The sequence below is a fragment of the Aspergillus alliaceus genome, assembly GCF_009176365.1.
Source record: "Aspergillus alliaceus strain CBS 536.65 unplaced genomic scaffold BDW43scaffold_6, whole genome shotgun sequence".
NCBI classification, from domain to species: Eukaryota; Fungi; Ascomycota; class Eurotiomycetes; order Eurotiales; family Aspergillaceae; genus Aspergillus; species Aspergillus alliaceus.
Window position 1 is genome coordinate 98,396 of NW_022474689.1, and position 10,892 is coordinate 109,287.

Consider the following 10,892-nt stretch of genomic DNA (forward strand, 5'->3'; position numbering starts at 1 on the left):
AGCAAGCAACTATGGTGCTGCCTATCTCTCGAGGAGTATACTTCACCCTGCAACCGACAGGAACTATACTGTCAGCAACCTTTGAGAATGGCAAGATCGCAAGTCAGGAGACCTTTCCTGATGGCCGCTATCCTCAGAACTGGGTTGATACACTACGAGAGATGGAAGCCACTCTGGGCTGCACAAAAGATCTCGACCTTCAATGTGATATTTTCGGCAACCAGTCAAGCATCCAAGAGAGCACGGATTGCCCCTCTGGCCTACTCTCTCCGAGTGCCACATCTGCCCTAACGGAGAGCTATATCGGAAACCTCGAGGTACCGTCGCCCCAAGCATGGCCTCAACCTTGCCTTCAAATGCAAGAACAAGATAACATGCACTGGTCATCAACAATGAGAGCTTCGCCAATGCCAGGAGCATACTCGACCGTGTGCCCCTGCACAGCCACCCATACACATGAACTGCCTGGGGAATTAGAGTACAATTGCTCCCATGCACCATCGGTGCAGAAAAGGCCGAACTGGAGCTCCAAACGAATGACTAAATTGCAGAACCTCCTGTCTGCGATTCGCAATCATTCTGTCCCAACCATGGAAGAGCATAATGGACAAGTGGATGGCCTTTACAATGGCTCCTACATTCCCGTCTCGTTGCCCGGAATGCCCATCATGCAATTCGCGGGAGTGCTCAGTCGACTTGGCAGTGTGTCAAACACGCTGGGGTTTGTGTACGGTATGCTCAGCTGGGAGATTTTCATGAGGGAGGAGGAGAGACTTATCAGAGAGGAACATATTTCCGTTGTCCTTGCGGCGAAACAGGTATGCATTTCGTTCTCTTGCTTTTCCAGTTTTGATAATAACAACTCCCAGGTAAATCGTAAAATGGCAGAGCTCCTCAAGCACCCTGGCAAAGCAAAGGACTGGGCAAGCGATGGCCGAAAGGCCGCCAAGATTGTTTTCGGCACTCTGGAAGGATGTAGCAATGCAGTCAAATCGTTCGCTCTCTTTTTGCTCGGCAATGTTTGCAGCCTTGACAGTATGCTGAAAATAGCACACTTCCCTATCATCCGCAAAAACTTTCAAATGAGCTTTGCCCAGATAGTAGCGGAACGCACACCGCAATGGGAGGCCTTAGAAGCGCAAGGCTATAAAATTTTTGACTATGCAGAATTTCTAAGACATCGTGGGCCGCCAGTGAGCATGTAAGTCCCACCTTTCCCCCGTGACTAGAAAGCCTAATCCTTGCTAATCTTGACAATTAGTGGAGCTCGCAATGACCACTTACTCAGCCTGAACTTCGAATGTATGACACCCAACAGTGCTGGTTTAGTGACCGACTCTGCGTCGACAAATGGTTCAGTGTCTCACGGCTCAGACTTTGGCTCATCGTCGGTTTCTGAAGTGGATTTACATGTGCCAATGCCAACAGTTCACAGCGTTGAATGGCAATACTCATAAGGAGCTGGGGAGCACTCACTCAATTACGATTCCTTCCCTTTGTTACTATACCAATGCTTGGAGGGCATCCCTTCAACGTCATCCTGCACTATTTTCTTTCTTTTATGATTAAACATGCCTGCTTACTTTATTCCCCTTCTGTTTGTGACCGGTCCTACATCGGACTACTTCTGTATCAAAAGCCTCGTATATATACGAATTTCGTTTGTTATCCAAAAGTCAACGAGACATGACCCACTTTCATTTATTTAGTTTTTTGTATATTGAGTATATCTAGTAAAATCTACTGCACAAATAGCCGCGACTGTATTCGTATTTCTAGTACACTAATGATAATGGATGGCTGTTTTCAATCTTCTGTTTGTTCACTTGACTTACCTTTTGATCGCTCCCGATTACATCTTATAGTGACCTCTATCAATGGCATAGCATTAATAGCATTTCATAGTGCATAGGGTTATCTCATTCCATTCTTACCTTAGGAAATGCTAAATGGATACAGGAGTCAAGAAAATATGTTGAATATATATAGTTAACTAGATTCATATGCAAATCTTGAAAACCTTTCGCTACTAGCCTGCTACAAATATTCAGATAGAAACGCCAACGGTCCTGTGCATTATATGTCTATATTTATTGAAGACTTTTACCCCTATTATCCTACCATATCTATAGCCACCCGCCTCAAATATCAAACCCTCATAAAGCCTGACCCCATGAGCTCTCCCCAATCTCCATTTCATCCAAAAAGCTCTCCCAATTAGCCCACGCAGTACTACGAAGCGCCTCAAAATCCGCATCCCCAACATCCATCATCCTCCAAGCCCCCGACCACCGATCAGTAGATTCCAACGGAAGCACACTATTCCCCCCTGCAACCCCCATCTTGGCACCTACTGGATCCTGGCCCCCAGCCGCAGCCAACTGAACCCGCTCTCCGGACGTCACAGGAGTAACAGGACCCTTCTCGACCTCCACCGACGCACCCAACGCACTCTTCTCCTTCTCCTTCAACGCCAAAACCCTTCTCCTCTCCCACGCCCTCTCCATAAGCCTCACAATCGGCCTCCACGGCATCTCCTGCCTTATGTCCGCTGCAAAACCCACAAAATCATGATACGCAAGCTCAACGCTCCACCAATACTCCTCCACCACCTCCACCCGTTCACAAAGACACAATTCCGCAGCCGCAACCGCAAGGGCATGCCACGGCGTAAATATCCGCGCAAACCATCGCCACGGCTCTCCCCGCGGATCCTTCACCGCAACTTGACACTTTGTCAACACGTCCACCGCCACGCGCAGAATACTGTACCCTTCCGGAGCGCGCGAGTGCGAGGGATCATAATCCGGGTGTTTGTGAAGGGGTCGCACAGCCGCGAGCTGGAGACTCGAAGCGATGCATTCGGAGACTTGGACTGCGAACCAGTGGAAGGGGATCGTGTCCGGGGAGCAGGTGACGAGGAGTTTGGAGGCGGTGGCGCGGAAGTCGTCGACGTATTTTTGGCGGCGGTTGAGGCTGGTTATGCCTAGTTCGGCGGAGGCTTCGAGGAGGCGGGTTACGCCTTGTGCGCGGGAGAGGAGGACGGCGAAGGTTGTGTCAGTGAAGGTGGGGGATTCGGGGGGTGTGGAAGGGGAGGTGAAGGTTAGGGTTGTGTCATTTAGGTTGGTGGGGGGTTTGGACTGCATCCAGCTGAAGGGAACGATGGGGGTTGAGGCGCGGTCGAAAGCTACTTGAGTGTCTAGGAGGCCGATTGCGAAGCGGAGGCGGCGGCGCATTTCCAGTTCGAAAGGGCGGGTGGGCGCTGTTGGGGGGTCCATGTTGAGAGATAGGGATTGCGCGACGCGGAGGGCGACGCTGAACATTGTCCAGACTCGACGGCTCCTGTCGTGGGAGCGGGTGGAGATCTTGGTGGGTGTTACTTCGGGGTGATGGTTTGGGGGGATATGGAAGGGAAAGTCTTACCAGCCAGATAATGAATGCTTGGAGGACTGTTAGATCTTCCGACGTAACGAAGTCGGCATTGCCCAATGCGGTTTCACAGGCAAGCCGATATCTGGAAACAATCGGAGGCTTGCTCGATTCAAAGATCACCATACATTGTGCGTCCGTGAGACTGCATGTTGCAGCATAGTACACGGCGTATGTTAGGGCTTCGACTGCTGGGTGTCGATTGTGGTAATCGAGGTAGGGTTTGCCTTCCCGCAAGTAGCCTGATAGGGAGGGACGGTGAATGATCTTGAAAACGGGATCGACTTGAACGAAAAAAATGTCCAATAGTTGGTCCTTGATTTGTGTTGTGGCATACTCCCCAATCCAGGCAACTGGCGAGCTACTCGTCTGCGACAAGGAGCTCATAGTCTGATCGTCCTTGAAAATGAAAGGATGTAGGTCGGGTTTCGGTAAGTTTGCAATATTTGGGTCATCAGGACCTTCGTATAACATGCGAGGCTTTTTCTTCGGGCGATCTGTCTGCATGTAGTCCTCTTCTGGGCTTCCATGGTGGGAAGGTGAAAAAGGGCTTTGTCTTAAAGGCGTCTTGTCCTCTGGACTTGATACTGCCACAACGGCGGGTGTATTGCTTCTTTCGGGTACGAGACTTTCCATTTGATGCTCGAGCTGCGTTACTCTCGCCCACAAATCTGTCACTGATTCACTCGGCTTCTCTGCCGCTCCTCGATATCGACCTCGAGGAAGCCGCGCTCTTTCTACCAGACCGCATTCAATGCCTAAGCGCTGGCAGTTTGTACAAGGGCTCAGCTTGTCACATTTAATCTTACGCTGACGACACTTTTCGCAAGTCAAGCGTACTATGGGTTTGGGACCTTTCCCAGGTCTAGTTGTGCTGAAGTTGGACTCACTTCCCGGGTGTCCCATCGTGCTTTGGCTGCTCTGACTCTTCTGGTGACTTTCAAGGCTCGAAGATAGATATAAGTCGCGTACAAATGTTCGTCTGTTCCTCCGAACCCCTCTCTCGCTTGAAGCTCAGCTTAATTGCAGCTGCATGAACTATCTAGTCCTTGCCGCAATAACCCTGGCTTCTAACCCGTACTGACATAGTCGCGAGGCTATCGCGAACAGCGACCTTCCCTAGATATGCACACTAAATGCTTACTCTCCCCGCAGGAGTTAATATCGGGGTGACTGGTGGATCGGAGATTAAGATATTACTCCTTTATTTTCGATCTTCTCTATTCTATACTCAAAACCAACAGCTTTGTTTGAATACTGTAATCGATAGGAGACCTTGCAAAAGTCCCGTACGTAGCCAATTCCCCATGAGAGACCGGTAATATCTCCACCCCATGTTTTATGTCATTTAGCCTCTGTCCTGTCTTTCTCCTTGAGGCCTAAACGTATCCACCGGCACTAGTGTAACAATGAAGGCCTGGCGGGCCTCTTCTTATTCAATTTTTTTTAGATTATTATAATAATATTTTAGTGGTCCGATTACCCCACCGACGTTGATCTTTCCACTTTCCGTTGATTCTCTAGTCCCAAGCCGCCGTATGCTTGGTCTCTCGTAGCCATGGGAATGATTGGCGGCTTTTGGCCTTCCTATCCACAACACACACTAGACACCTTAGTTCTTACAAGGATGTTAATCACGATCATCTAACTAGATCATAATCTCATTATGTAACGGGCTTCGAAACAATGAAACAAAAGCGGGGACCGGGAAAACGAAAACAAGATAATGGTCTGTTAGATCAATTTTTACTTTCATTTCTCATGCACGCTTAGCCACAATACCACTATCGCTTCAACTCGATATACTGTTTCACGAGATCAGTAGTCATCTCCTCAAGGGTCATAAACTTGAACCCGAATGTGAGCTCCGTATCTGACGAGTCCATAGGCAGAGGATTAGAAGGTTGCTCGCCCAGCACCGTGACACGGCCATTCTCAATCTCCTCTGCGAAATTCTTCCGGATGAACCCTGGGATATCCTCGAAGGTACCGGGCGTACTGGCGATGAAGCTCCGACAGTGACCGGGCTGAACTACGTCCGGTTGCTGCAGGGACTGGACCTGGATGCGGGCGATGTCGTGGACGTCGACGACGGCGCGCATCATGCTGGGGTAGGGCGACTTGTTCCCCTGTACGACCGTGCTGAGGACTAGGCTGTTGGTTGTGTTGAATAGGGCTGCGGGGTCGTTTCCCGCGCATTCGGCGCGACCCAAGACCCAGGAAGGGTGGACGCTTACTACCCCGAATCGAGGGTTGTTGTTCTTCAAAAAGGTCTCGGTTACTTCGAGGGATGCTACCTTTGAGGCGACATACGCGACGCCTGCGTGCGGGAATGGTGGGGTCGGTGGTGGTACGCGGTGCTTGGGGGTGAGCGGGTTGTTTGGATCTACGCGCTCCACGCCCGCCCAGATCTTGGGGGAGACGAAGGTTGCGACCGAGCTGGTGATGACAACGCGCCCGACGGTAGTGGTTGTGGCGGCTGCTTCGAGGATCTCGAGCGTGCCTCGTCTGGCGGGGGCGAGGAAGTCGGCCTCGGCATCTAGGGGGCCAGGCTTGGTGAATCGGAGGGGGGATGCGCCATGGATCACATAGCTTGACCCCAGGATAGCTTCGTTAAAGGCGCCCGGGACCGTAATATCTGGGACAATGGCGATCTCCACTAGTGGTTGTTGATTGTCTGGGGTTTGCAAGAGTGGTTGGAGGGCAGGTTGAGATAGGAGAGCCTCCCCTTTCTCCACACTACGCACTGCGCATCGGACGCGGAACCCGGCCTTGAGGGCATCTAGCAGGGTCTGGAATCCGATGAATCCCGTAGCGCCGGTCAGGAGCACTAGCTTTTGGTTGGACGTAGAAGACGACATTTTTCTTTGGCCGCGTAGATTTTGGTACGCACTATCCATGTATCTTGGCTGCGGTATGATTGTCACCACGCACACCGATACATTATGACAATAAATATTAGAACAGGGGATGAGTCACAAACTCTGCCCGCGACCACGCCGTGCTTAGCACGGAGCTCGTTGCATGTAAAGTGGGCCTCGATGTTGGGGCCAAAAAGGGCCCCTTCTTAGGCTCCAAGTCATATTGGCAGGGATGATCGGCCGAGCCTATAGGCACAGATGTATTGTTAATTAATTTTCAACTTCCTTCGTCCTAGTCCTTCCTCTAAACTCCTTCCTTTATGGCACTGTCAATTTGACCGTATAACTCACAGTCACCAACAGCACAATCATGTCCCAATTACCCAGTCGATTCCCGCGAAAGACTGCCGTGGTTCTCGCGGTGGTCGGCGTGGTCGGCGTAACTGCTGTTCGAAGAGCTTCGTGCCAAAACCAGGCCTTTGCAGAGTCTCCAAAGCCTTGTGAGCGTGGTCCCTGGGGCCCCGGTGGCCGCGGGGGGCCCGGTGGTCCTGGCGGTCCTGGAAGAATGGGCGCCTTCACCACTCTACGCCTGGAGAGTTCCGAACAAGTGAACCACAACACCAAACGTCTTCGATTCCGGTTACCAGATCCAACCGCGAATACTGGACTGACCTTGACCTGTAAGTTACCCACAAACTAAAAATAAACCCTAAAAAAATTAGAGGGCCTCCGGTTAACTTCATCCTAGCGGCTATCATCACATTCCACAAACCTAAGGACGCCTGGCTCCCGGTAATCCGGCCCTATACCCCAATCAACAACATCAGTAAGGCCTCTCACGAAACTCCACAATTGCCCTCACTCTAACATTAAGTATCAGATGAGCCTGGCTACATCGAATTGCTGGTCAAAAAATACCCCAATGGCAAAGCTAGCACATACCTCCACTCTCTCCAACCTGGTGACACACTGAACATTCGCGGTCCCATGAGGAGATACCCCTGGCGACCCAACGAGTTCGAACATGTAAACCTCATTGCCGGCGGCGCCGGCATAACCCCCATGTACCAACTCATCCAAGGCATTCTCAACAACCTCGAGGATAGAAGCAAGATCAAGTTGATCTTCGGCGTCAATTCCGATGCGGATCTGGTCTTGAAGAATGAATTGGATGCGTTTGAGAGGAAGTTCCCCGATCGTTTCAAGGTTGTGTATACGGTTTCGGACCCAGGCGAGGGGTCACCCTTCCCTAAGGGCAAGATTACCAAGGAACTGCTGGAGAGGGAGTTAGTGGGTGCTAAGGATAGCAAAGGTACCAAGGTATTTTTGTGTGGGCCACCGGGGATGGAGGCGTCTGTTGCGGGGACGAAGGGACGGTTCTTTGGGCAGGCGGGAATTTTGGAGGAGATGGGATACTCGAAGGAGCAGATTCAGAAGTTTTAGCTTAGGTAGTTGTTGCATGTTTGATAAGGATCAACGCTCTTTTAGTGGGATTTCTTTCGTTCTACTTTGCATGTAACTCTTCTCTTATGCCGCGTTTGTACTTCTTTCCGTCGAGGTTTAAATAAATAAAAACATACATATATATATTACAATCGTGATTAACATAGCGTAAAACAAATCGGTTGTGAACTTGGGCTCTAGAGTTGGTTCGGTTGAAGAACTATAAAAGGTGTTCAGAATCAATCGTAGCTGTTGTCTAACTGACTAGGTAACTAGGCATTTCTGTTGAAACTGTAAGGTAGGAAAAAATACCCCGGGCCAGCCTTCGTCTACTTCAGACAGACCCTCGGCCTGTTTTGCAGTGCCAATGACCCTAAAGATGTCCACCGAGCAGTTTACCTATCCACTAACCGGCTCGCCGGTGTAATTCAGATGACGCTTAGCTTGCAGGTGAGTATATCTGATGTCCTTGATGGGCAAACCAAGTGTCTGACAAAAGTTGTAGGACCGCAGTTTCGAGCATATGACGCCTGAAGAGTAGGATAGCGCAGTGGCGCCCAAGGTCACTGGAAGCTGGAACCCCCATTTTGAGGCACTGGACTATTTTGTGTTTGGTTCTATCACGGGAACTAGGGGTGGGAAATTGAAATCGCCATTGAAATTTGAAATCACTAGTAAAATATAAGATATACTATAGCTATAGGCGGGCCCTATTTTTATAGGGATTTTATAAGGCATTTTCAGGCTCTTTATCTTCGGTACTTCGATTTAAAAGCAGATTAGAGATTTTAAGCTATTAGACGAGTCAAATTATCATACAAATCCCTAGAATTTTCTACTAGATAGTCACTGCTGAGCATGCCGCTATAGATGCTCTATATCCTGATAAGCCCCCTTGGCTAAACGCTTCCCTCCCTGATTATAGTTTCTAATCCCAGTCCCTCCGTTTATTCCTATCCCAATTGTGGCTATCGGTGAATCCGTTGAGGGATTGGGCAACAGATTTATAGGGGGTTCGGCAGCGGATTTGTAGAGAGGTTCAGTGGCGGACTTGTAGAAGGATTTGGAGGCAGATCTGTTGAGGGATTCAACGGTAGATTTATAGAGGGATTGAAAGTCTCTAAAAGATAGTCCTGGATATACTTCCGCTATAGAAGTCTCTATATTTCCTTATCTTCCTCGTCAAGAAGAGTCTCTTGAGTGATTGTAGATAATAGACCAGAATAAAATTATCTCTTATTTACCTGAATAAAAAGTAGCTTCTCGATACACTAAGATTTCAGGGAATTCCGAGTTTTTGTATACTGTAGATTTATTTGTGAGAAAGCCCTCTCTGCAGCTGCAGAATTAGCAACAGTATTATAAGGTTAACAAGCAAAGAGTATAAGAAGAGAAGAGAATTCTATCTATATAATAGAATTAATTAGTAGCTTTCTCTCTACTGTGGAGACTTAATTTGCTAGCTCAAGCTAAAAGAGAGATAGGATTTTAGCTTTTCAGTAGAGAGCATTATAGAAAGCTCCTGACTTTTTTCAAAAGCGTAGAAATACATGCCATACAGAGATATCCCTATTTTCTGAAGAGCAGAGAATCCCTTCAATATAGTATCAAGCAGTTTGATCAAGCTTCTCACATGCCCTAGCAGAGTCAAGATAATAGGCTACCCAGTAAAGAGACACTAGCTGCTATAGTATTCAGCTCTGCCAACCTATACTATCTAGATAGAAAATAAGATCTCCTCTAAAGAATATCTAAAAAGTTAATATTAAAGACTCTCCTGAAGAGCTAACTATCTTTATACAATCTTAAAAATAGATAAGTTTTGTGCTTTAGTCTCCTTCTGGACAATATAAAGAGACCTTAGAATTTTAATTATCTCCTTAAGTACTCACTAGGATATAGAGTTATTAATAGTCTTGATTACTTCTCTATCTCTTGCAGATATACGCGCTGAAGAAGAAGATAGAGCCCACCCTAGAATAGTACCTTGACAGTTAGAGAAGTCGGTATATTAAACTGAGATTCCTATCTTATAATTACTGACGCAATAAGAGCTTTTCTGTGGCCCTATTTCTCAATCTACTTTACCTGTATTCTTGTGTATTCAAGAGAAGATTAATGGAAGAGGCTTATAACTTCAAGAGCTACTTTAAAGATCTCTTTTACCCATAGAGACCTTGAAGCTTTGGAGTTATGGATATCTGCCATAACTAACTGTAGACCATGCAAGTCACAGGGTACCATAAAGACATGCTTGAGCTCTGGTTTATTGGACAGGATTTTCCATATTGACTTTATAGTACTGCAGGTATCTGTTGTTGATTCTCTTCCAGTCTGCAGTATCATCCGGCTGAAGAAGAAGGTCATGAAATCTCTTAAAGATCCAGCTTCTAATAGTAGTAGCATCTAAAGCCTTATCTTCCATATCCTATAGATAAAGAAACCATGACTTTGTAGTTATTGTGACTGTCATTACAAGGACGAGCACAATCAGTTTCACCACCTAATGCACTGTTGCTCTTTCTTAACACCACTGCCAAGATACTAGCCAGAAAACAAGCTGCACTCAAAACAGCCCGCTCAGCATCACCTAATACACATAATTACCGCTGAGGATGTGCCTACGCCTAAGCATTGTAGCTATTCGCACCAGTTGAAACAGGAGATGTAAGCGGCTGACTACTCAGTTACCAGAACGGGTAACGACAAAACTTTCACTTTTGAACGACTATCGTAGAAGTCAGTAGAAACATCTCAAGTGTTCTGCAACCGGTATCAAGGACATAAATTCTATGAGCTTCCCAGGCTCTCTTTCTGGAAAGGGATTAGAATATAGAAGAGAATGTGGTACTGTATTGATTATACAGTCACTTAATTAAAGCCTGAAATAAAGGAAACTCGACCAGATGCATGACCAAGGGCAAGAGTACCAGCGTTGAAAGCCAAACACTCTGGGCGATAGTTCGGTGGAAGCCATAATATGCTCCTATTCTGAAGAAAAATCCACTGGTCTTGTAGTATAGATAGCCCTTTAAGATTAGCTCCGGCCCAGACCCAATGAGAATGGCCCTCGAGGGTCTGGCGCAGCTCGCCCATGCTAGGATCCCAGAGCTTGATGGTCTTATCCTGAGAGCCGGATGCTAGCAGTTGACCGTCTGG

General features: G+C 47.9%; 5 protein-coding genes across 5 annotated transcripts in view; 2 read left to right on the forward strand and 3 right to left on the reverse strand.

The window, feature by feature from the left end:
- Nucleotides 1-11: 11 nt before the first annotated feature.
- Nucleotides 12-1,457, forward strand: BDW43DRAFT_307398 (uncharacterized protein; the record flags this gene model as incomplete). The annotated part of the gene is made up of 3 exons (XM_032046240.1): nucleotides 12-818; nucleotides 870-1,201; nucleotides 1,262-1,457. The coding sequence occupies 3 exons, from the start codon at nucleotides 12-14 to the stop codon at nucleotides 1,455-1,457; spliced, it is 1,335 nt and encodes a 444-aa protein (XP_031903951.1).
- A 699-nt stretch (nucleotides 1,458-2,156) lies between these two features.
- On the reverse strand, nucleotides 2,157-4,335 carry BDW43DRAFT_322550 (Zn(II)2Cys6 transcription factor; the record flags this gene model as incomplete). The annotated part of the gene is made up of 2 exons (XM_032049583.1): nucleotides 2,157-3,365; nucleotides 3,424-4,335. 2 exons carry the CDS (start codon nucleotides 4,333-4,335, stop codon nucleotides 2,157-2,159), a joined length of 2,121 nt encoding a protein of 706 aa, XP_031903952.1.
- An 878-nt stretch (nucleotides 4,336-5,213) lies between these two features.
- BDW43DRAFT_307400 (uncharacterized protein) lies at nucleotides 5,214-6,290 on the reverse strand (the record flags this gene model as incomplete). Its single annotated transcript, XM_032046241.1, has 1 exon — nucleotides 5,214-6,290. One exon carries the CDS (start codon nucleotides 6,288-6,290, stop codon nucleotides 5,214-5,216), a length of 1,077 nt encoding a protein of 358 aa, XP_031903953.1.
- Nucleotides 6,291-6,855: 565 nt separating this feature from the next.
- Nucleotides 6,856-7,733, forward strand: BDW43DRAFT_297518 (cytochrome b5 reductase family protein; the record flags this gene model as incomplete). The annotated part of the gene is made up of 3 exons (XM_032044399.1): nucleotides 6,856-6,970; nucleotides 7,039-7,116; nucleotides 7,171-7,733. The coding sequence occupies 3 exons, from the start codon at nucleotides 6,856-6,858 to the stop codon at nucleotides 7,731-7,733; spliced, it is 756 nt and encodes a 251-aa protein (XP_031903954.1).
- A 2,871-nt stretch (nucleotides 7,734-10,604) lies between these two features.
- BDW43DRAFT_297519 (uncharacterized protein) overlaps nucleotides 10,605-10,892 on the reverse strand; it is a gene marked incomplete at both ends in the record, with an annotated part of 3,880 nt that continues 3,592 nt past the window's right edge. The window contains one exon of the mRNA XM_032044400.1: nucleotides 10,605-10,888. Within this exon, the coding sequence (XP_031903955.1) occupies nucleotides 10,605-10,888 (284 nt within the window). The remainder of the gene's footprint in view (nucleotides 10,889-10,892) is intronic.